Here is a 26033-nt window from a genome sequence, read left to right on the forward strand (position 1 = left end):
TATTCAAAAAGACTTATAGTTAAGATTAATATGTTGGCCTATTTAAATAAATAAAAACAATAAAATGATGCTAAAATTATTTTATTAATTTTTTCTATAATATTTTAATAATATTTTGTTTATTTAAAAAAAAGTTTTTTTTAAGTTATAAGTGTAAACTTGTTAACTTTTTCAAATGTGTTTGTAACTTTATTTAATAAAATTTATTGTTAAAAGAACTTTCGAGATGGACTAGACTTTTAAAAAGACTAAATAAACCATGTCTTAGATGAAGATTTATAATTTTATATCATGTAAATGAATCAAATTCGAGCTTTTGATTTGAGAAAAAGAAAAACTTAGATCTTATAAAGCCTGGTTCAATCAAGTTGATACATTTGCATCCTTTACTTCCGCCTGTCTCCGTCACTTTTGTTATCACCACCATCCCTTTACTCATTATTATCACAATTATCATAAATTAGAGGTGTGAGAATATATTTAAAATTCATTGAAAGTTACAATTTTATACTCTAATTCTTTACGCAACCAAATAAATAAGAATTACCGCTTTATACCAATTTTAATATAACATAATTGAAATCGAAATTACAGTTCCCAAGTACAATTCTAGTTCCACGCTTCAAACAAACCCTTTGGCCATTAATTTTAAAAACCTAAAATTTAGAAAACAACTTATGTATTTGTTTTATAAACTATTGAATTATGTGGTATAGTTTTACAACAATTAAACTTTTGAATAAAAGTTAAAAAAGAAAAAAGTGTTGAGTATTAGAATAATGTGAAATTTGCATGAAGGGAGTGTGTGATGATGATGTGAAGAAGCAGGTGAAAAACAGGCCATGAAGGTGACAGAGATGTAAGTAAGTAAGTTGATCATAAAATATTGGCACCACAGCCTGCCCTCCACGTTCTTCAATTTAGCCAATTATACTCTCTTGTTTGGACTATGTACAAATTCTTTCTTCATAAATATTATTTGTTCCAAAAGTCAAGGTTGCTTAAGATGGAGACATTTATGTTTCAATCTATTTTTCAACATTTTCTTTAGTGCGCTTTCTTGTCACGGGGCCATCCAAAACATGTCTTACATGCAAATGGCGAACACTCTTCTTTTCTTCAACCAACCCTTTAGCTGTTATGCTTTGAAACAGTCTATGTAGTTTTATTCTTTTCCAAATAAAGACGAATTTTTGTACCCTTATTCTTTGCATTACTTCAAATGCAAGTACTGAACTTAGAGAACTTGAGGAATAAGGAGCCCACAATTCACCCCTTCATCTGTGTCAACTGAGCAATAATTATGGATGGTAGTTCATACAATGTCGTCTAAAACCAATTGATTGTAATACAGTGAAGTGAAAGTGATGTTTGCATCTATTTCTCCCTTTCCTCCTCAAATTCATCTCTTTCTTAATTTACTTTTTTTTTTGGAGGTTGCTGAGATAGTTACAGATAAGCTTTCATATTCCTCAGACAGTGTGATTGTCTCGTTGACAAATGCTTTTCTTTTAATCATTTATTCTGTTAATTATTATTGCTTCATTCTTTTCAGTAATTACCATGGGTTTTAGGGATGAATGATTAGCAGAAATGGGGGTTCTTGTGCATTTGATTTAACTTAAAACATGGCATAAGGTAATAGTCAAGTGATCCTGACAAAAGCTATGGATTTCCCTTAACTAGGTTATTTTTTGGCCAAACATGAGGAATAAAAGTGGTCTACATCACCCCTTTACTAGCTTTATTTCTTTTTCCCTATAAAATCATTTCTTTCTTCACTTGAATCATGAATGTTCTACCCCTGCTTAGCTGTAGTATGTCAAAGTTTCATTCTCCCGCTCCCTTTTCCTAATTATTTATTATATAATAATCATTACTACTATTTTACTTGTGCTGTATCCATTTTTATTTTTTTGGGGGTTCTTGTGTAATGTATGAGTTGGTGTTTGCACGATATTGAAGCAGCCTTTTCCTCTTCTTTTTATATCTTTTAATCAGTGGAGATTTTATGAGATTATGAAAGATTCATAGTGCAATCCTTTTCATGATTACGTTTGAATGGTTATGTTGGAAGTGAGGGGATTCTTAACATTAATGTTATCATCAAAGAGAGACTTTAGGCTTTAATCCTCAAAGATGTCAGGAATAGGCTCCTACCTTTCTCGTCTTTAATATTTTCCCCACTTCCTAAGCTCGTGCGTATCTCCTTTTATTCGGTGTATTACGGTATTGATTTTAATTATGTTTGTATTTATCATGAAAAATGTTGTTTCCAAATGCATACAATTATTAGATTCAGATATATGAAAGGAATGTTGTCATTTCTAATAGTAGTTGGAAATTATTGCTTGCACTTGTCCCACCAAGAGTCACTATTCATGTGACTTAAAGTCTTGGATTAACTACAACAACCTAGATGAAATCCAGCCTTAAATATGACTACTTTTAGTTTTAAAAGTAGTAATTGAAAAATCTTGCTCTGGCTCTCCGGACAGCAAGGCCCATTCTTTTTTATTTCTTAAAGTTTGCTTCTTCTGACAAGGTATAGTATTCAATAAGTTAGGCATCAGGATCATCGACATGGGAACATAAATAGAAAAGTGTACCAATAGGACTATCATACACCTTTGTCTTAACATTTTCTATTGGCTATAAAGCTAACCGTGCTCAGCATCATGTTTGTGTGAAGCATAATAGCATAAATAAGTGTGCTCTTGCCTTAAAACATGCCAGTTAAAAAATTGGAACAACACACTTCAAGCTGATCCCGTATCACAAAGAAATAGAAGGCAAGTTTATTCTTTCAGTTAATTTGTATTATTGTTGTTTACCTACTGCAGAATGACACTTATCTTCCTCTTACTGTCTCAATGGCATTTCTAAATGCTCTATTATATCCTGTTCTGCTGCATTTTCTGGGTAATTTCAACTCTTTGCATCTTTCCTGAATGTTTTCTATGTGGTGTTTTCATGAGGTAAATTTCCTTTCATGTCCTTTGAAACTAATCAATTTCTCTGGCCTCTATGCAACTTGTTTTCATGAGGTAAATTTCTTTTCAATATCATCATTACAAAATTCTATTAGATCATGCATGTGCTTGTAGCATTAAGTATAATTACCTTAGGCCAGTCATTTTTTCTTTAAACTTCTTTACTTGAAGTATTCATCTTATCGTGTCTTTAAAGACTTCTTATGGTTACTTCTATTCGTCCAGGGACAATGACTTCCTATAAATGCCTTTAAAATTGACCACTTGTTAGCTTTACATGTGTGGTTTTCAATTCTCTCCACTCTTTCTTGTTTAGAATCATCTCATGTTTGTAGGTGCTAAATAATGCATAACTGTTTCACTTGCAAAGATTGGATGCCAGATTTATACACATAATTGGCCTTACAAGGGGATCTCCTAATATTGTAATTCATACACATAATTGGCCTTACTATGGGTTATCGTGTTCTGCGCTTGGCATGTTTGTTCCTTCCCTTGGATGATTTTGATTGTGGAATAGAATGTTTCCCAAGAGTAGCATATAAAAGATAAGGTAAATTAAAAAAGAAATTGTAAAACACCTCTCAAAAAGTGTTTGATGTTACCGTTCATCTTAAAATGATCTCTCATTTCTACTATGAACTTCTCTATTTAGTAGACTACTGATGCTTTCTATTTTCATTTGTTTCAGGATAGAATTTTTCTTCAGATTATCTTAAGATATATTTCCAAGAGAGCTTGTAAGCCACATCCTCAACTAACTAAGCTTTCATGGTGCTTAAGGTTATTTGCAGCCAGTGATTTTCTATCTGTTTTTTTTTTCCTCTTTAGAAGGACAAAACAAAATTTGACAGATTGGGAAGGAAAAGTATTTAGTGACATATATCTACTACCATGAGCAATTTAAGCGTTGAAAGATCAAAGCCATGGAACATATATCCATCTTCAAACCCTGGTCCATCACAAACAGGAGTTGATGAGGAAGCTCCATGGAAAAGCCTAGGAACATCTATAAGTGCTATTTCTTTTGGTTTTGTTGCCACGGCCATTTTGATTTCAATGTTTCTTATAATGGCCATATTTGAACATCTGTTCAAACCGACTTCACAATATTCCACGCAAGAATCTATGCTGAGACGTTATCAGGAGCACCCAGTACCAACCGTAAAACAAGGAAATGCTCAATCAGTAAGTCTCTTCATAATTTTTTACCTTGCTATATGATGGTGTTTCTACTTTCTACAACCTGACATCTCTTTTCTTGTTTAGCAACAACATTATATGCATTTGAAAAAAATATTGTTTTGATAATTAACCCGTGTTAAGAACTACAAAATAATTATTCACTTTCATTCATGAAGGACTTAAAATTGAATTCATCCAAATTGATTTTTGAGATAAATAATCTTAAATCTTCAAACTTTGAGCACTTGTTTTTAATTGAAAGCGAATAACCTGAAGGCCACCCAGAAACCATGTTTGACTATAAAAAGTTGTGATCAGTTCATTACAAAAAAGTGACTATTATAGTATTTTGGAAAGTTACGTTGGTTGAATCATAAAAGGTGATTTTCCCTAGATTGCGGTTCATGTTTTAACATCTCTATATTGAGGGGTGGTGTTAAGTGTTAACACTAAGTGTATATTAATTTGTGACAGGTTCCAGCATCTTATGCATCTGATTTCTCAGTTTTGATGCCAGGGCAGCAATATCCTACCTACATCGCCCAACCTGCTCCTTTGCCATGTCCAAGGGAAGGGATTTATTGGCCTTCTCATGAACGTAATTTTGTAATTAATTAGCGCATTTTTTTCTCTAACCTACAATATCATCAATGAACTCTGTATACAATACAGATACCCAGACACGACCCACTTGTGTCAATTTTATAGATAAATATTGTATTTATATGCCCAAAATCAAAATATGAAGCCTGCTTTTCCAACTTGGGTGTACTCCAACATCAGCAACTAAAGCAATCCCTTTGCAACATAATTTTCTTCTCAACTTGCCTCATAAATGTCCTTCTATTTTTTACTTACATCCTTCTTCCTCCCTGTCTCGTGTTTTCTTAGCGCATTTGCAATGAAAAAGGAAGATTACAGCTACAGGAGTTTAAATAAACAACACTCAAGTAGTGATCCACTTAGTTCGAGGTCGTTATAGTTTTATTTTTTAGGTTTTGATCCTTATAATTTTGTTTTGAGGGTCTCGTGCCATCCAAGTTGCGTCCACAAATTTGAGAAGCTTGTGAACTTAGTTAATAATTAGAACGGGAAATCAGCAAAATATAATTAACTTCTGCAGGACATGAGGTTGCTGACAAGTGCAAGTATAATGAGAGACATTCTTATATTCATTGTACCTCTCAATCTCATCATGAAAGGACTGATGCCAAATGTGAAACTGACACAACTACAACTTTTAAGTTGTAACTACCAACCAACTTCATCACGAGGAAACAACCAAGGCTGTATTTAGTTACATGAAGAAGAATGGTTGCACATGTGACAAGAAAAAAAAAAAAACAGAAAAAATTGTTAGGTCAAAATATTAAATGTGTTTGCTTAATTGGGTGTTTCATACGGGCCTACCCAAGTATTTCGGACGTACCTATCATTTTGTTTGCAGTCATATCATTAGACATAGAAAAACAAAACAAGCAGCAAACATGAAATAGTATCACGTAACAAGTGATATTGATCCCGAAAGAATACCAGTCACTAGGAGAAAATGGAAAGTAGAATTCGAGTCCAACTCACCTGTTCATCTTTAATATTTCTTGATCAACATGAATGATGCATGCTCGTCCATCTTCTCCCACATTAGACGAGTTATGCTTAAGATCAATGATGAGAATAATCAAGAAAGATGACATAATTTCTCAACATATTAAATTGACATATAGCAGTATTTACACATAATTTCTCAAGATGATCCTATCTGTACTTTCATAAGTTCCAAACTGATCGATCATGTTATATTTTTAAATGACAACCAAACTGTTCATAAGAGGGTAACCGATCAATGTTTTATGCCATGTATGATGACTTACTTAATATGTTTGATAAAGAATACAAACCACTACTTGATAAGATAAATATATCCAACGCGAAATCCAAGAATCGTGGACATAACAAAAAAAAATGTTAAGATCATGATGAGGAGATAGGCTGAAAGATCAGTAACACAAAACCCTACTGCCAGGTTAAAAAGTGGGAGACGCCTCCAAGAAGAAGAAATGAATAGTAGAAGCAAAAACACATCTAAAAGAGAATAGAAAGACGAAAACTATTGAGCATTCCTGTGACGATATCTTGGCGTTGTGGCCAGAACACTCTCCAAACAACAACCACCACCTTACCCCCACTTAACGACATCGGCTACATATATCATACAACTTCATTTGGCTCAGTTAAAAGCCAAATCTACGGTGATCCTATGCAAACACGATAAGTGATTCGCCATAATCCAGTGGAAATGATTTGTAGTAGTAATTTTCAACAAGTCATGGTGTTAGACGGTAAAAGTATTACATTAAAAGTAAAACTCCGATAGGAAGGAAAAGCCACTGCACTCTTTGAGTAACCTACACATGCCCATCTCTCTATCTCTTCGTGAATAATGTAAGAAGGCCTCCCTGATTAGCGACACCGAAAACAATATTCTTGATGTAAATACACTACTTTCTTATTTCCCCACCTTAAAAATAAACACTTGCAGCAGAACAGTTTGCTGAAGGCGAGGCCTAAAAAAGAAGGAATCAGCTACTGATCATCCAACATCTCTTCATCTGGTAATACCATGGTCAACAAAGAATACTTAACTCGGAGAGAAATTCTGCCCTTATCAACAACAAGCTTTGCTCCAGAGACAACCCAATAGCCAGGAGACTCTTGTGGTCCTCTGGTCATCTCAGTTGTGTCAACAAACTTGAGAAGCTTGGGAGCTTGGACAGGAACTGGAGGGCCACCCGGATAGACAGCAGAATTTATATTGACATCTGCTGGACGTGGCGGCGGCTTCTGAAATGTTGCTGTGAAGTGTTGGCTAATTAAAGTGGATATGAGTCCTGACTTGGCTCCCAGCTTCGGCGATCCCTCCCACTCAGGATGCTTCACTGCTTTAGCTCCCAACACACTGGAGAATCGAAGCCTTAAGAAGAGTATATTTTTTATGCCATAATTCTCAACTTGCAATTGTGCTCCAGTTACTATTGAAAGATCCTCCTCAGATTCCACAGGAGCAGTGCACACATGAGAGAAATTCTTCCATTGAACCTTCTCATAGAATCTCCTATCATAAGATTTCCGCTGAAAGTTTTCATTTGGCTCATCTTCAAGCTGGAAGATTTTTGGAAGTGATGAAAGGTGTTGCAAATGGATGGCTAACCGGTTGCTTTTCTTACCTTCTAGATAAAGACGGAGACCAGTCACTGGCCTCTTACCAACATCAACCTGTTATAACATGACAAGTATTCCTTGCTTTAGCATGAAGGTTATAAATTATTAATATCGTTTTTCTAGTGCGTGCCCAAGGCATGTGTTAAGAAGCATTAAACATATCCAATTAAATGCTTCAAATTACTTAACAAAGCAACCATTGAATGACTTTTGGGTTTTTGATATCATAAATATTTTCTTTTTTAATAAAACCTTTCACCTGAGTGGTGTTAACATAAAGCTTTGGGCCCATGAAGCTAAACTGTAAAGATGCAGAACTCCGTTGCTTCCGTTGTGGACCAAGAGGAAGTTCACTGAATACAGGTGCCCACTGCCTTGGCAGCTGGAATTCCAAGAACTGGTGGAGCTCTTCAATTGGTGGTTTATCTGCAAGAATCAATGCGGAATGATGAAGCATTTTGAACTAGTTAATATAATCTATGCAGAAGCAAACAACAATGAAGACAAACAAATTAAAAAAGGTGATCCATCATCCGTCAGAATTTAATTTTAAGACAAAAATCCAGACATTGGACAATGTCACGATGTATATGAATCACCAACATTTAATTACTACTCTATCAATAAGAGTGCCATTTCTTATGTTTCAGTGCATGGTATTGCAAAGCAACGCTTCTGCATTTTCAAGTCCTTGCGGGAGCATCTATGCACGCTCCTAAAGCTACATTGCAAGTATCCATGGTCATGTGATGTGACAAAAAACAGTTAAAAGGTAGAGAGCAGGCTGGAGGTCATCCTACAACACAACTGTCTATGATAGCTCGTTTGCAGTAAACCATAAACTATATGATCACATTAAAATTGTGTGACTAATAGAACAGTTTGGTCCACAACATAATGGACAATTGTTATAATCAAATACCAGAAGGAATTGTTATTTAGAAAGAATGCATAAAGAAAAAAAGCAATTTTGCTCACATCGTAAATAAAGGTTTATGGCATGGCTCAAGAATCCACTCCCTGGCACTCCATTCAATAGAGATGTAATTGGAATGAATGACATTGAGATCACATCAGGCTCAAACTGAACAGTTTGCAACCACTCATTATGGGATATATTTTTGTTATCACTCCCACCCCTCCTCTTGCAAATGCTTACAATATCCTGCAAAAAGAAATAATTTAAGGACAATTGGTACTGTAAATATAGAATTATAAACATTAAAAAGATTGTCAAGGTTAAATATTCCAAGTGCACCTCCTTATGTGAATAAGAACTTGATGGACTAATATTAGCAAATGTTAGCCTCTGCTCCCTGGCTCCAAACTGAAGGGAAGCAAAATTGATTAGATACTTTCAACCCAATGAGAATTCACAAGAATGAACATTGTAATAGAACAGGATCAGAATATAGAAAGAAAACAGAATGCTTATTGACAGAAACAACCACTGGGTCTGTATCAATGGAATACAAGATCACCAGAGATGAGGGATTGAAGATACAAAGATAGTGTAGAATAGTAGACTCACTAACCCTCCAAGTATTCAAGAGACATCTGGACTATCCCCTAACTTCCTCTCTCAATTAATCAATCACTGACCCAACTAACTCCCCATCTACCCTTTTATCTTTAAATTAAAATTTAAATACATGTGTGAACATTCCCCATCTCCCTTTCCTAATTACATATGGTCTCTATACATTATTACAAAGAGGATATTATTATTCGAGACAATGATTACAATTCATGAACTATGCAATTAAAAAATAATTTGGGTAATGACACTTGCACAAATTTATACACACTCTGCAGAGACTCCCATACAAGTGATTTAATAACATCTTTGATCCATGCCATGGTAACATTTTATTAATGTCCTAGATTGTACACATACCTCACATGGTTCAAGCAAATATATTTTCCCTTTTTGCTCTAATAATGTTTAATCAAAATATACGCAGGATGGTGAGCCTTGGAAGACACAATCCAATTTCAGAACCATCCAATCTTAAGAAACCATATTCTGATGTTTTCAAGAAATAGCAAAATATACGTAGCAGGACAGGATTAATAATGATTGGTCCCTGGGATCAACATTCTTCACAAACCTTGTCATTTGGGAAAACTTGATCAGAAGCAATGTTATAGTGGCCATTGGCATCTAGAAACCTCCTATCTGCCATCTCTTTCAACTTTTTCTGAACATCAGCAGGTTGGAGGGTTGATGAGTGCTGCTGCTTCAAATATATTACATCTTTTCCTCCCATTTTCATACCAACAATTATATGGGTACCAAAGGTATCAATAAACCTGAGAGTTATGAATAGGGACAGTCAGCCAGAGTCTCCAACAAAAAATACAGTAAAAAGATAAGCAAGTAGAGTTAATCCTAATAGAATTAAATAATTTTTAAGACAGTCAATTTAAGTTGCATCTCAACAAGATTCATGCGTTCAGCCAATTGAAACAAAATTTGAAAATATATAACTAGATGAAGAAAGATTACAGATCCAAATCAGACCTAGTTTGCTTAGAACCATTATGAGTTTTATATTCTAAATTTCAATGCAAATAAACAACCAAAACTAGATAACAAACATGACAAATTAAGTTTTTATAAAATTGGATTATAATTGGTGGTGGTGGTGTTATTTATTAGCCTGTGTCAAATTTTTCAATAAAAAAATATTCAGATATGCAACCAAATGATGACAAAAATGTGTTATTACAACTACCTCCCTGGCTACAGATGAAACTCAAGTCATTCACCTCATTCATACAGTCATTCTCAGAAATCCTCTACCACCTGTGCATGTCATATTGGGATAAAAATACAAATCGCAAGTATATAATCCTGTAGCATGATACAACAATAATATATTGGAGAAACTTCCACTTATTCCTTATTAAGGATTTATATCTATTAAATTATCATTAAAGGTCGTTAAGAAGCTTGACATCAGAGAAGGTACCCATAATTCCAAGAACCGATCAAGATGTCAAAACTAGAATTCAGAGGGTGATAATATTTCATTTGACAATGAAATTGGAAATAGTTTCAGCATTTGGTCAAGATTACATTAACAAAACTCAATTCACCTTGCTAATGCAGGTGGATCCCATGATGATGGTACAGCATTTTTAACATGGTCACAGAGGACCATCTGAGATTTCTCTAATGCAACAGTATAAAGTGTAATTAACACCCCATCAAAAGCAAGGGACTTCGTATGGGCTGCATCTCTCTGCCAACTCCCAGAAAATTCAAACATTGTATTGAAAAGCCCTGAGGGAATTTTACCGGTCAAAGATAGTTCCTGATTGAATTGCTCTGACATCTGAAAAAAATTAAAAGAAGCAAACAGCCTGTAAGAGGGAGACATGTATGATGAATGGATTACTTAAAACTGTTGACAAAAAGAAAATTCAGCACCACTGAAATAGCAAATTATAAATAAAATAAATATTTTGTTCTGCCCTTTCAAAAGCATTCAGAAATAAAATTATTCAACAGCTTTTAGTGGTTATTACATATGATCTACCAAGGAAGGATTACCAACAGAAATCAAAATCCAATATCATTCACCCCCATCCTACCAGTTGAGCCAACCCTCATTGGCTTTGGACAGTGAGCATCATAGGTAAGCAACCACAACACATATAGTGATGACAAAGCCACTTTGGAAATGAGGCTAGAGTAATGACCTTCATACATTTCAGCAAATCCAAGACTGAATTTCCATCATAGTTTATTAGGTTGTTAATACACCTATCCAATCCATATATTATCTACTAAGGAAGAGAAGTGCATTCCAATAAGGAGATCATAAGCAAAACACTGAAAATGAAAGGAAATAGGTACAATGATGCACGGCAATGTTCATAAGTTGTCTAATTAACAGACAAGATTTCCATTCAAGCAATACATGATTCCAGAATTCACCTCCCGAAGAAAAACAGGAAAGCTAACCTGTTGAAAAGACAGGACATCAGACCTAAACCTAGTGCGTTCCCCTTTATCACATTTTATTGATTTGGAAACATTTGGTATTGAAACTCCTCCAGGAAGTACCACCTCTCTTACATCATTGTCATCTATCTCAATTAAACGCGAATTTAAGGAATCTCCTTTACAATACTTAAGCCTTATATCAAGAGATATATCATAACCACGACCGATGGACCCAATTGCAATCTCAGCAGCTTTATGAGCAGGAACTTTAAGTGCCATATCTCAGCATATCACTTTTCTTCACTGTAATGAAAACCAAATTCTACAATTCAGCATTCTTAACCAGCTATTTAGTTCAGTTTAACTTAGAAAAATAGGAACTTAGTTAACACATATATAAATCAATTCACGATCTAAACACACAAATCATGCATAAAAACGCGAACTATAAATGATTAATCGGACATCTACCTTAAAAAATGACAGAAATATCTCAAAACCGACAAATGAAAAAAATTTCAGGACAAGATCGTGCAAAACTGGTTTTAAAAATAAAATAAAAAAATAAAACCTTTACTTCCTTATGCCCAAACAAAAAATTTAAAAGTAATAAATTTTCCCACAATGATTTATGATAGCCCGCTCAACTCTGCATACTGTCCCACAAATGAAAAAAGCTTATGCCCCACCCCTGAGCTCAGTATGTACTTCAAAACAGGCGCATTCTTAGTCAAAACTGCTAATTAAGCATAATTTGCCGCTTAAACCATACATAATTACGGTGCACAATGAGCTTATCACTGCTTCTTTCTAGGCTCGGAATCGGCGTGAAACCCCTACAAATAGAGGCCGCCAGCAATCGCTAATCGGCGATCAGGCCAAGCAGTGCGTGGTTTGTAGCTGGGATATCAAAACCCTAATGTAAAAATTGGATTTTTCAGGGGGGAATTAGATGTAGAGAGAGAAATGAAGCCCTGAGAAGAGAGAGAGAGAGAGAGAGTTGAATAGAAAAGTTATGGACTAAGACTAACATAAGTACTGTAATTTTTAAGTAGTGAGTCTGAGTGAGAGCAATAATAACATTAAAGATTATAGTTTGGACTTTGGAAGATGGGATTCACACCACCCTTATCTCATAACATTGATTGTACTTTCTGACTCGGTACAAAATCATACTTGCCCTTTTACTTTCTAAAGTATAATTTGCAAATTATGATCTTTACTCTTTAGGGCAAGTTGAAGTATTTTCAATTTTTTAAGAGTAATGATAGTACCCATTAATTTTTTTTTTTTTTTTTTACAAAACATGATATTTATGTATAGTTGTATTTTAGCATTCACAATTTATTTGTTAACCTTGACAATTAATGAGGTTGTTAGTAACTTATTTTACCTTACTAAAATAAGCTTAAAGTTACACTAGTACCATTAATATTTATTTATTTATTTGTTTGTTTTTACAAAACATGATATTTACATATAGTTGTATTTACCTATCACAGTTTACTTGTTAACTTTGATGATTAATGAGTGAGGTTGTTAGTAATTTCTTTTACCTAACTAAAATAAGCTTAAAGTTATTAAAAATAAATTTGTGTAATAAATACGTTTATTTTGTTTAAATTAATTTATAAGATTTTTAAAGGTCTTGTCAAACAGATTCGAAATAATTTATGAAAATAAAATAATTTATAAGTTATTAATATATTTTTTTTATTTAATTTATTAATTTATTTAAAATCTCTTTTATCTTAAATTAACTAAATATATTTTTTTCATGCTATTCTACCTCAATCAGTTGATATTATTATACACTGGGAATTCAATCATTTAGTTTATAAATTTAATTTTTTAACTTTTAATTTAAAGCTTATAAGTTTTAATTAACCTATTAATAAATTTTATCAAATACACCCGATAATTATTTAAGAGTAAATATTATCTCTACAAATTTAAGCATTTGTAGGAGACCTAACTACATCAAAGTAGCTATCAACAAAGTTGAGCCACTACCAATATGACTTACCACCAACTACACAAGTTATCTTACTAATTTTGTCATACTCTTATACTGAGCTTGATCATCACAGATCCAACCACAAGAAAAACACATGGTAAGTTTTTAAAAAGAAATCAACATATAATCACAATGTCATCTTTAACATGCAATTATCAATTTAAGGACAACATCTTCCCACATCTCATCAACATTCAACACAACAGCAATAACATCATAAAATATCTATAAACAACTCACAAATTTAAGCAATGTATCAACATCATCTCATGTCATAAACATCATAAAAACATATAATTGTATCTCTAATATGTCATCACGCATGTCAACTTATAAAGATCTCTCACAACTGAGTTGAGCAATTTAACGTGTGATCTATCTCAACCATGTCATCTAATAACTCAATTTGATTTCTCAGGTTTGCCACTTAAATTAGGAAGTCTAGTACTACTATCAAGATAGAATAATTTGGGTATAAGTCTACCATGGTAGTAGCTTGCATCACCAAGTGACCTTTGGAATTAGTTCATCTACTACCCCTTTAAGTACTACGCCCCTCCAATACTTGATTAGCGACTAAGTTTTCGAGTTCGTACTTTACTCAATTTAGTTACTTTATATATGTATGCCTCCACCTTATCCACATATGGATATCATATAAAACCTATAGGAGATAACATAACAACTTATCATTCAAAAGTCAACTTATTTAGTGAAGGTTTTTCAACACTTGGCCTCTCAAAGCACGATAACATATATCAACACAATGAGATATTAATTTTCAAAAGCAACACTTATTCTCCTGTATTTTTTATGTACCTTAGCAAACATATATCTCTACCACATGTCTAGCAACTTAACAACTTAATTGCTTGAGCAACTTAAATATCATACAACTTCACAACTCATTAAACTACAACATCTCATAATTTATACATCTTATTCGTTAATCAACTTACAAATTAACATGAATCTTATCACATAATGTATCAACTCACAACATATAGATTCATCATCATCCATATGACTTATTCATCATTATACAACTATTAAAAAAACTTAAAACAATAACTTTTATCATGCACCTTGTGTTTGGCACCACTCGTAGGATGCTCGATGCCATTAAGGTAGGGGGCTCTGTGTCTCACCCACATCCGACACCAAACTACATGTGCCTAACATGGTTGAAACAAAGAGTCTCTCACTTTCTCGCACCTAGCATGACAAAACCCATGTCGACCCTAATCAGGCAAAGGGCATTTACCTAACTCATGCTCGACGTCACTCTATTAGCACCCAATACAAATCCACGTAGAAATGAGTCTCTCTCCACACGTCAGCCCAATTCAACCCACGTTCAACATGATTCCAACCCAATATGATCCTCTATCCTCATCTTTGGTGTCATTCAACCCACGTGTGACATAGTTCTAACCTAAGATGATTCTCTCTCCTCTCTTTAGTGGCTTCGAGAGTGAGCAAGATAAAGACCCATTTTTAGAGTTACGCTCGATGCGATATAAGTTTTTTCACTTATGAAGAAAATGATTTCGTCCAATCTACTTAAAATCCAGAAAACTCCCAATACGCATTGCAACATGATGCATATAAGTTTCATAGGTAACACAAAACAATGTCAAAAATCAACGTGCAACCATTTCATGATAAGATTTTTCCACTACCCTTCAAGTGCTTTAAGAAAACACCAACATCCACGAAACTTCATCAATTTAATCATTCAATTCTTCTCAATAGCCAACAATCAACTCATTTCAGTAATACAACCACATAATGCATAAAAGAATTTAAAATTACAACTTTCCTTACCTCTCAAAGAACCAAATTAAGAAGAAGAAAAAGAGAAAATCACTCTGTATAACTTCAAAATCTTCAACTCTTTAAACTTAGATTGCTACCTAGTCATCGAGGATCATTAACATGAATTTAAAATAAAGGATTTCAGAAAATAAGAGAATGAGGAGATTTTGGGTTCTCTGAGAATTTATTACTAACTTCCCTCTAAAAAATTTTAAAACATAAGTTATGAGGTTCAAAACTTCAGAAAATTCTCTTATACCTTCTTGAATTGACTCCACTTATCTCCAGTTTAGTTGTCCAAAGACCAACTTACTTTTAGAGTCCTTTAACCCAAAGTTCTCAATAATGATTGACATCTAAACGATAAAGATTATAATTAATAAAACAATCATAAAATCAATAGTGTTACACCAAGAGTAAGTGTAACTACACTTATTTTACTTAATAACTCATGTTCTGTGGTGAGTTTTAATAATCCAATTGTTTAATTACAATTTCTTAATGCATAGATCAAGTCTACAAAGTTTAAAAAATTTTGAAAAACATATAATACTTCATTTTATAAATTTAAATTGACAGATAATCATAAAAATATTTTATACATTGATTTAAATCTATATAAAAAAGTATTATATGACTTAAATTTTTTAAAAAATGTACATACTTGATTTATTCATTAAAAACTCTTAATTTAATAGTTGAATTGTCAAAATTTAATATAGAGTACGAGTTACACCCACACAAAGAATATATATATATATATATATATATATATATATATATATATATATATATATATATATATATATATATATATATAATACATTGATAGTTAGGAAAAATGCTAACGAAAATGTTAGTGATTTAAAAGTATATTTTTTTTAATTGAAAACTGTAATAGTATATTATCTTTCTATAATCTTACTGTAGTTTTCAATGTTAGAGAAATTATATATTAATTTGTTAACTAATTCTAGTTACGTGTCCTAAGAATTCAATTAACAAGTTGTAATAATTTCCATATAAAAAAATGTAAGAGTTAGATGTGTTCATGGATTGAACTAATCAAATTTTAGAATTTTTTTTCTTTTTTTCTTCTTCATTCAATCACTTCTATTTTTGTTATCATCCAATCAATTTGATTGTAAAAGCAAATTCAATCAAATCCAATTTATTTTAATTTGTTTTTAATTGATTTTAAGTTTTTTTTAAAATAGAGTATTAAAAAATAATAAAATATCAAATCTCATATATAACATAATATATTTCAAAATATATACTTAAATTAAAAAAATTAGTCTTATTACAAGTATTTCCTAATTCATTGAGATAAAAGACTAATATCGCTATGTTGATGTGATTATTATTGGTTGAGTAATTCGAAGGATTTTTGCATATGACAAATGTTTGACAATAAATTTTTTTTTGTTAAATATGTCATTTTCATAATATTTGAGTGCAAACTATATAATCATTACATTAAGTCATCGAGTTATTTTGAATTGTAATTCAAAAATAATTTGATAATCTTTTAAGAGAAAAATACATAATAGATGATATAAAAAAATCTTGCAAATTCTTTAATAAGTGATTGTGCAATTAATAGTTGAATAATTTTGAATACACGACAAAGTTTGGTTTGATATAAAGTAAATCAATTTTAAATATGTGATACAAAATTCAATTCAATTCAATTTTTAAAAAATAATAATTTTTATTTATCGTGATTTTTCCAATTTGTTTATTGCCACTTGTACTTGATTACATCAATCGGTTGACAATTTTCTTATTAAGAAGTTTCATAAGATATTAATGTTAGGAGGAGAATTTTTATTTATTCATTGTTTAACTTCTTAGGTTGCATTTTTTTTAGGATGTTTCATTTTTTTCATGATTAAAACATCATGTATGAAAATGTGAAATTGTCTCAAATTTTAAAAATATATTTTCAAGTATTGTTATTTTGAAGAAAGTAATTGTCTCATGTCAAGATATAAACAAAAGTTTGAGAAAAGAAAACAGAATATATTTTTTATCCATTATTTTAGACGATTGCTCCTCCATTATATATAAGAATTAGGTTAATTAAGTAACCTTATACTATTATGAAAGCTAACTATAAATTAGAAAAATAATTAAACTACAAATTGATAAGTTAATCAAGAAGTTATACATAACAAATATCCTAAATATATACCAAAAGATATTAATTGCTTAGAACAACTTCAATGAGAGTTGTTTGTCCCATGAAGCAACTCAAGTCCCGGTTTCTTATCATTGAAGAACTCTGACGTGGCAACATGAGTTGCTTGAAGAAGAGAGAGAGTTGCTTCCTCAAGCAACCATTCCTTACCAGATTTCAAGCAGATCTTATTAAACATATTTGGGAACGTTTCGAAAATAATAATGATAAAAATTAATTTCGTATAATATTTATGTATTTACTATTGTTTTATTTTACTTTTAATATCTATTTATTGTGTATTTTTTCTCGTAATTTATTTTCTTTCATTATAGTGCAATTATCCTTTTTAATAAAAATTAAAATTTGGTTCATAAATGATTAGAAAAAAAATTCTAAAAGTTAGATTTCTTAAAGTTTCTTATCATTAGAATAAATTTGTGTTTAAGTTACTTAATGCTGACATGGAGACCACTTTTTTCATTTTTTAATGCATGAAACAATTCAAATGAGTTGCTTGCATTGAAGATGTCCTTAAATATCTTATACATATATTATTTGTCATTAATATCTCATGTTTTAAATCATTTTGATTCCCATCATGAAATGGGAGAAAGTTATATTTCAAAAATGTGAGAAGTTATTATCTAACTTAATGGTAACTATCACTCAAACTTTTTATTTTAATTATTTTAAATTTTGAAATATTTCTAAAAACATTTTAATTTAACGAAAAATGATTTGAAATATTCTCAAAAATAATATTTTAAATTATATTATTCTTGAAAATATAATTTATGGAAATTCAATATTATCTTGCGAAACAAACGTTTCCTAGTAATATTTTTCAATTTTCGACAAACAATCCTTGATAGTTTCGTTTTTTAATAAATAAAGTCTCAATTTTTTTATATTTAAAATATACATGTAAAAGAATGTTGTATCCTATTAATAGCTTCACTTTGGTTGACTCAAATTTTGTGGATATCTAAATATATACACTTCAAAATAAATGTTAAAGTAAAAAAGTAAAAAATAAAAAAATGTATATCTGCACCTATTTAATATTTTGAGGGTTTAGTTTTATTGACTTTTGGTAGTGACCGACTTGTAGATAGAAGCTTTGATACTATTTCATCTTTTAGGTAGGGCGGCCAGCCATAATTTATATATTTTATGTGACTGTAGTCAAAAGGACATGTGAGTTCATGGAATTGAATACGGTGATTTTTGTTTCCAAGTTTTAACCTCCAAATTCCAAATCTACCTGGATGGATGATAGTGTTATTATAAGTTAGTAATAGGTTCAGTATTATTGTACATATGGACTTGTCTATCCTCTGAACAGTGCAGAAAATGAATGGATATTCTAGAATGGAAGGAAAAGGTGAAGAAGAGGAAGAGGGAGAGAGATTTGGTGTGATACTAGGGAGGAGTGCTTCAGTTTCATCTTCAACATCTGCAATGAAAAGGGCATTCTCAATGAGAAGATCTTCATCAGTTACAGAAAGTGCAGGATCCACGACCAGTGCACGGCCATTCAAGATCAAGATCAAGATCATCAGACAAAGACAAAGACAAAGACAAAGACTGGAGGCAAGATCCTTAAAGCCTGTAAGCGCATCTTTCGACTCTAGCTACCTAAACAACCTCCTCCTCTTCTCTGCCTTACACTTTTGTCGCAACTTCTATAATATTTCTTTCCCATAACTTAATTATGTATACTTTACTTTTCGCTCTTCCACCAAAACTATATTTAATTCATGTATTGCTTTTTCCAAAAATCAAATAGATCCCTGGTGAAACCCAAGGTATAGATCATTCATCACTGCTTCCTCTCCTCCCTACTGCTTTCTAAAACAGACACCCAGAAAATTAAAATCGAAAGGATTACAATTTTAATTACCTCAATTAAATCTCGACAATCATATGGGTCGGAACAGACCTTTGATCCATTATTTATTTGAATCTCATCCGCTTTAATCAAGATTTATATTTTGACATAATATATTTAAAATAAATAATCTTATCTTAAAATAGTTATCATAAAAGATGTTGTTTAATTAGATAATAATATAAGAAAACTTAATATATGATTAAACAATAATATAAAATAATTACACTATCGTACAATAAAATTAAATTCACAAACGTATATTTATAGTTATTTGGGGGCATACTGTTGTACACGTCTGATGGAGTTTCAAATTTGAATGATCTTGGATGGCTGCTCGAACAACAATGGATGGACACGTGCAAATCCTGAATACCGTGACACTTGAATGAGCAACCGTAGTAGCATCGGAGTGAAAAGATGTTATAGAAAGGTTGGCGGTTGTTTTGGATGTTGTTCCGATAAAGGGACTATCACCCCGAAGAAGAATTGCCGGTGAGAGCTTATTAAAAAAGTTTACCAACTATCTCGGTTTAGAATATTCAAATGAGTGTAATTTATCTTTAGTATACATGTTCTCTCTTATACATCTAATCTTAAGTTCTTACTGAAATCTCTTATTTTCCACCTCTAAATACACATGACAACATCGTGCCTTAATATTCTTAAGAATCCTAACATTTATGATCATTTTGTATCATCAATATTATATAATCCCGTGAATTGCAATGCCTTCTTCACACCTCGGAGTATGTTGTTCCAAAGTCGAGAAACAAAATTAATGTCTAATTACTAACCATCATACGTTCGATCAATGGGTGACTTGCATGAAACACAATCTCCCAGGCTCCAATGCGTGAGCATCAAGAGTCTAGTAGTTGGGTGTTCAATGTGTCGGTAAAAGGATGATAGACCATGTACTCTAATTTGTCAACAAGCGACCTACACAATACATAGTCTCCCAAGCTCAAGTGTGAAGAGTCTAGTAGTTTGGTGTTCGATGCGTCAGTAAAAGGAGGATGATCCACCATGTACTTTAATCGATCAACAAGCAACTTGCAAGGTACACGGTCCCTCAGGCTCTAGTATGCAAGCGTGAAGAGTCTAGTAGTTGAGTGTTTGATGCATCAACAAAAAGATGATCATCCCTATGCTCTAATCGGTCAACAGGCGACTCAAATGACACACATTCCCCAGGCTCTAGTGTGCAAGCGTGAAGAGTCTAGTATCCCTGGGTCAATAATTTGTTGATCCTGGTTATATATGTTGACTTAAGGTAAGTGAAGAAAATTAATATTAATATGGATTATAGTATTGTCACCTTTGTTGGTCTTTATCACCCGTCTATCACGTTGCTATGGAAGAGACTTTAAAGGGAAGGCCACCAATGAGAAGTAGGGTAATCATAATAGAGTCGTTTCATTGCCACCCTACAATTAATGTGCTTTAAAAGTAATGATGAGGTGTGCCTGTTGGTGACACGTGTAACACCACGGGTCGTGAGGATTTGAAAAGGCTTTTGGGCCTTATGTGAATGTAAGTGTATCACACACATAATTCTTAAGGGTTTAGGATTTAAGATTTTGGATTTAGGTCTTTCAAGACTTTTATTTTCAAACGTGTGTCCTCATTTTTGCTTATAAATACAAGGAAAGAACGTTCGAAGTTTTATTTTGCTTATAAATAATATATCTCTGTTATAATTACTTGTTGCATATGTTGTCAAAGTTGTCATGAATCGACCAACCTTTAGATTTATAAATTTGGTGCCACAAGAGTTGAGTGTTAATTATGCGAAGTACTAGATTACTAACATAATATATGTGAAGAAAATGCATTCATTAGAAAGTCGAGATTTAGAATCGTGTGATATGGTCCTTGTGTTTCACATATATGGATTAGTAAACAATCGAAAAAAATGTTGAGCACAAACACTCGGCTATATTGTCAAAATATTTTGTGTTCATTAATTATACTGATTGTTGTAGATTGTACCCCTTGTGTGGCGTATCTATATCAATTGCTCGGGATTTCTTAGCAAATTTCACAAACTATAGACTTATATCCAGCTTTACTCCTTCGATTGTTCATTTTATTTATCAAATGCTTGAGATTTTTTTGTTAATTCCAATGCTTGTAAGATTTTTTTTATGTGAAAGACTTTTATTAATGTTATCGACCTTAAAACATTATTCACATCAATAACTTTTTTATTACTTCTTCACATCAAAGATTTTTGTTAATGTTGCTAACCTTAAAACACTTTTCACATCAATAAATTTTTATTAATATAGTCGTCTTAAGACGCTCTTCACATTAACGATTTTGTTAATGTTGCCGACCTTAAAATGCTCTACACATTAAGGATGTTTTATTAATGTCGTTAACCTTAAAACGATTTTTACGTCAATGATTTTATTAATGTCATCGACCTTAAAACGCTTTTCATGTCAAAGATGTTTGTCAATGTAGTCGACCTTAAGATGATATTCACATCAAGGATTATTTTATTAATGTTATTGACTTTAAAATGATTTTTCATGTCAAGAATTTTTGTCAATGTAACCAACCTTAAGACACTATTCACGTGAAGGATTTATTAATGTTATCAACCTTAAAATACTCTTTATGTCAAATATTTTGTTTATATCGTCGACCTTAAAACACACTTTACATCAAGAATCTTCAGAAGATTTCCATGTCAAAGATTTTGTTTATGTCATTAGTTTTAAGACATTTTTCACGTCAAAGTTTTTTTTATTAATGCCATTAATCTTAAAACATTCTTTATATCAAGGATTTTATTAATGTTGTCAACCTTATGATGCTCTTCACTTCAAAGATTTTTTATTAATGTCGTTGACTTTTAGACATTCTTTACGTCAATAATTTTTTATTAATGTCATCAAACTTAAAACACTCTTCACGTCAAATTCTTTTATTAACGTCATTGATTGTTAAAAATATTTTGATTTTGTTTCCAAACACATAAAAATAATCACACAATATTAATGAAAAACTGGAAGAATTTGTATTATTATTGAAGATGTCTCGTTAAAAATCTTCTTGGCCAAAAAATCCTTTCATGTTCTTGAAGGATGAAAAAAAATCGAGTTAAGAAAATAGTGTATCAAATACATTAAAAAATAATTGTTACAGAAGTAGAGACTAGCGACATTCCATGTTCTAGGGATATCACCTCCATCTAAGGATGTTAAATAGTAAGCTCCATTTCCTACAACTTCATAAATGTGATATCCACTTTGGGGAGAACTTGTTCACAAGTTGATTCGGTTGAGACTTTTGTAAAACTAAATCTCCTCAGCGTATACCTTCACTGTAGTTTCTTTAATGTGTCATATGTTAAGTTTCTTCCATTGTGTCTAAGTCTTCCCTATGTCCATTTTTAGACGCTTCTTTCGAGAACGATGATGCCCACAAATTAGGCTCAACAATCTAAATTGATATTGCAACATCAGCACCACACAAGTCGGAAAGGTGTCTCGTGTGGAAGAGTATGGAGCAGTGTGGTAGGTCCAAAGAACTTGAGAGATATTATTTACCTACCTTATTTGATGATGTCTTGGATTTTTATCATATTTTTGTCTTAAGTATTTAACTAATTAGAAGTACTTTCATGTATCATATAAGATAGTTTACCATTAGGAATTACTGTAAATTCAATTTTTTCTTTAAGTGTGTTACGCTTCTTTTTTGTTGTGTAATTTGCATACATTTTAGGTAAAAATATGATCTCTCAAAAAACTAATAAAGAAGAACAAGAAAAAAGAGATAAAGATGAATAAAAAATAGAAGAAAAAAAAGGAGCAATAAAACATGTTGTGATCATCAGACATTTCAATTGTTAAAAATTATGTTTTAGGATTATCTTGTTATATTTGGTTATAGTATAGAAATAGAGATTTAGTTTGTATGGAAATGAATAATAACGTTAATATATGTAGTGAGGAAAATTTATATTAATTAGAAGATGATAAATATATGGGGTTATAAAATTGATTGAAGTGAGGGCGAGAATAGCGGAAATTTGTGTGTTGAGATAGATAAGGATAAGGGAAAAGGGATAGAGGGAAGAAAAATAGTAAAAAGTGAAAGCGTAGAGATAGGAGAGGGGGAATGAGTATAATAAAAGAAGAGATGAAAAGAAAAAGGAATAATGGGGGAGGAGTCACCGAAGAATAAAGTGAAATTCCTGTGCAGCTACGGGGGGAAGGTGCTTCCACGTCCGTCGGACGGGCTGCTGAGGTATGTGGGGGGGGAGACACGGGTGGTGTCGGTGCCTCGGCAGGTGACATTAAAGGATCTGATGAACAAGGTAAACAACATGGTGGAGGCTGACATGGTGCTAAAGTACCAGCTCATGCCAGAAGATCTGGACGCCCTCGTATCGGTAAGAACGGAGGAAGACGTAAAGCACATGATCGAGGAGCACGATCGCCACCACACCGGAAACGGCTTGCTCCGGGCCTTCCTCTTTCCTCCTTCCAAGCCTACTTTGCTTCCCACCGAGCCCTATCCTTTGGAGCAGCGTTACATCGACGCAATCAATGGCATCACCCGCACAAGCCCTAAGGCGCCCAGGGGTTCAACGTGTTCTTCCCCTAAATCAAGCTCTCCAGAATACTCTCCTCGGTATGCGAATGCAAATGTGAATGCTCTTGCTCATGCCACTGCGCACGTCATGCAGAAAGTGAGAAGCTCTCCCAGCCTCACCAACATGGATCACCAGCATCACCATCCTTATACGTCTAGACCGCCGCATGATCCTCAAATGGGAATGGGAATGGGAATGGGAAGGCTTGGTGGAAGGGCTCCCGCTTTTAATTATTACTACTCCAACACTAACACTAACACCAACACCAACACCAGACAAACCCATAATCACAGAGGATACGCCTTCCAAGACGATTCTGCCTCCTACACCATTGAAAGACTTCAGACTGTGCCTAGGAGTCCAATAAGAAAATCTATATGGGAGTAGCCCCCACCCCCCTACACCCTAACCCTATTTTGTAAATATAAAACCATTTTTTATTACATGCTTGTGCTTTTAGATTAATCAACTAATAATTAATTCCCTTTTCACTTTTCAGTTTATAACTCTGGATAAGCCTCCAACAACCTCAAAATCTCAAACCTAATTTCAAACAAGATAAAACTCCCAATGTTCCTTCTCACCGCAATTACTGTTGCAAACCGCAATTTTAAACAAATGCACCTGCTGCTAGTAAATTGAACTACGGAAATGTCTGTTGCATGATTGATTTTTCATGTCAAAAATTTTTGTCAATGTAACCAACCTTAAGACACTATTTACGTGAAGGATTTATTAATGTTATCGACCTTAAAATACTCTTTACGTCAAAGATTTTGTTTATATCGTCGACCTTAAAACACACTTTACGTCAAGAATCTTCATGTCAAGGATTTTTTTTATTAATTTCGTTGACCTTAAGAAGATTTCCACGTCAAAGATTTTGTTTATGTCATTAGATTTAAGACATTTTTCACGTCAAAGTTTTTTTTATTAATGTCATTAATCTTAAAACATTCTTCATATCAAGAATTTTATTAATATTGTCAACCTTAAGATGCTCTTCACGTCAAATTTTTTTTATTAATGTCGTTGACTTTTAGACGTTCTTTACGTCAATAATTTTTTATTAATGTCATCAAACTTAAAACACTCTTCACGTCAAATTTTTTTATTAACGTCATTGATTGTTAAAAATATTTTGATTTTGTTGCCAAACACATAAAAATAATCACACAATATTAATGAAAGACTGAAAGAATTTGTATTATTGTTGAAGATGTCTCGTTAAAAATTTTCTTGGCCAAAAATCCTTTCATGTTCTCGTAAGGATGAAAAAAATCGAGTTAAGAAAATAGTGTATCAAATACATTAAAAAACAATTGTTACAGAAGTAGAGACTAGAGACATTTCATGTTCTAGGGATATCACCTCCATCTAAGGATGTTAAATAGTAAGCTCCATTTCCTACAACTTCATAAATGTGATATCCACTTGAGGAAAGCTTGTTCACAAGTTGATTTGATTGAGCCTTTTGTAAAACTAAATCTCCTCAACGTCACTGTAGTTTCTTTAATGTGTCATGTGTTAAGTTTCTTCCATTGTGTCTAAGTCTTCCCTACGTCCATTTTTAGACGCTTCTTTCGAGAACGATGATGCCCACAAATTAGGTTCAACAATCTAAATTGATATTGGAACATCAGCACCACACAAGTCGGAAAGGTGTCTCGTGTGGAAGAGTATGGAGCAGTGTGGTAGATCCAAAGAACTTGAGAGATATTATCTACCTACCTTGTTTTTACATCATCCAATCGTTTCTTCGATCCAAATAGAATAACCTTATTTGATGATGTCTTGCATTTTTATCATATTTTTGTTTTAAGTAATTAACTAATTAGAAGTACTTTCATATATCATATAAGATAGTTTATCATTAGGAATTACTGTAAATTCAATTTTTTCTTTAAGCGTGTTATGCTTCTTTTTTGTTGTGTAATTTGCATACATTTTAGGTAAAAATATGATCTCTCAAAAAACTAATAAAGAAGAACAAGAAAAAAGAGATAAAGATGAATAAAAAATAGAAGAAGAAAAAGGAGCAATAAAACATGTTATGATCCTGACTAATTAGTCTCAATCATAAGACATTTCAATTGTTACAAATTATGTTTTAGGATTATCTTGTTATATTTGGTTATAGTATAGAAATAGAGAT

General features: G+C 32.4%; 3 protein-coding genes across 8 annotated transcripts; 2 read left to right on the forward strand and 1 right to left on the reverse strand.

Moving 5' to 3' along the window:
• The first annotated feature begins 1271 nt into the window (after positions 1 to 1271).
• LOC109804479 (uncharacterized) lies at positions 1272 to 5624 on the forward strand. 5 transcript variants are annotated; one of them, XM_083067635.1, is made up of 4 exons: positions 1272 to 3047; positions 3685 to 3733; positions 3825 to 4181; positions 4653 to 5624. In XM_083067635.1, exons 3-4 carry the CDS (start codon positions 3888 to 3890, stop codon positions 4794 to 4796), a joined length of 438 nt encoding a protein of 145 aa, XP_082923761.1. In that variant the 5' UTR covers positions 1272 to 3047; positions 3685 to 3733; positions 3825 to 3887; the 3' UTR covers positions 4797 to 5624. The 5 variants fall into 5 exon arrangements, with proteins under 5 accessions (XP_082923761.1, XP_082923762.1, XP_029128350.1 ...); XM_083067636.1 differs by having other exon boundaries at positions 1272 to 2978; XM_029272517.2 differs by having other exon boundaries at positions 1272 to 2922.
• Positions 5625 to 6179: 555 nt separating this feature from the next.
• On the reverse strand, positions 6180 to 12443 carry LOC109803549 (MAC/Perforin domain-containing protein). Of its 2 annotated transcripts, none has more exons than XM_020365170.3 (8): positions 12125 to 12443; positions 11371 to 11655; positions 10500 to 10738; positions 9509 to 9710; positions 8656 to 8724; positions 8376 to 8562; positions 7657 to 7823; positions 6180 to 7451 (listed from the first exon to the last, which is right to left on the reverse strand). In XM_020365170.3, the coding sequence occupies exons 2-8, from the start codon at positions 11629 to 11631 to the stop codon at positions 6762 to 6764; spliced, it is 1815 nt and encodes a 604-aa protein (XP_020220759.1). In that variant the 5' UTR covers positions 11632 to 11655; positions 12125 to 12443; the 3' UTR covers positions 6180 to 6761. The 2 variants fall into 2 exon arrangements, with proteins under 2 accessions (XP_020220759.1, XP_082923760.1); XM_083067634.1 differs by lacking the exon at positions 12125 to 12443 and adding an exon at positions 11824 to 11842.
• A 10913-nt stretch (positions 12444 to 23356) lies between these two features.
• On the forward strand, positions 23357 to 24626 carry LOC109803886 (Octicosapeptide/Phox/Bem1p family protein). Its single transcript, XM_020365556.3, has 2 exons — positions 23357 to 24296; positions 24378 to 24626. The coding sequence occupies exon 1, from the start codon at positions 23441 to 23443 to the stop codon at positions 24263 to 24265; it is 825 nt and encodes a 274-aa protein (XP_020221145.1). The 5' UTR covers positions 23357 to 23440; the 3' UTR covers positions 24266 to 24296; positions 24378 to 24626.
• The last annotated feature ends 1407 nt before the right edge of the window (positions 24627 to 26033 follow it).

The sequence above is a fragment of the Cajanus cajan genome, chromosome 1 (assembly GCF_000230855.2).
Source record: "Cajanus cajan strain Asha chromosome 1, NIPB_CcT2T_4, whole genome shotgun sequence".
In the NCBI taxonomy this organism is placed as follows: Eukaryota; Viridiplantae; Streptophyta; class Magnoliopsida; order Fabales; family Fabaceae; genus Cajanus; species Cajanus cajan.

Coding starts and splice junctions, on each gene's coding strand:
- LOC109803549 (XM_020365170.3), bottom strand. CDS start 11,631: ATGGCACTTAAAGTTCCTGCTCATAAAGCTGCTGAGATTGCAATTGGG. Junction 9,711..10,499: donor GATCCACCTGCATTAGCAAG/GTGAATTGAGTT, acceptor CATAACTCTCAG/GTTTATTGATACCTTTGGTA. Junction 7,824..8,375: donor CATAAACCTTTATTTACGAT/GTGAGCAAAATT, acceptor TGATTCTTGCAG/ATAAACCACCAATTGAAGAG.
- LOC109803886 (XM_020365556.3), top strand. CDS start 23,441: ATGGGGGAGGAGTCACCGAAGAATAAAGTGAAATTCCTGTGCAGCTAC.
- LOC109804479 (XM_083067635.1), top strand. CDS start 3,888: ATGAGCAATTTAAGCGTTGAAAGATCAAAGCCATGGAACATATATCCA. Junction 4,182..4,652: donor AACAAGGAAATGCTCAATCA/GTAAGTCTCTTC, acceptor AATTTGTGACAG/GTTCCAGCATCTTATGCATC.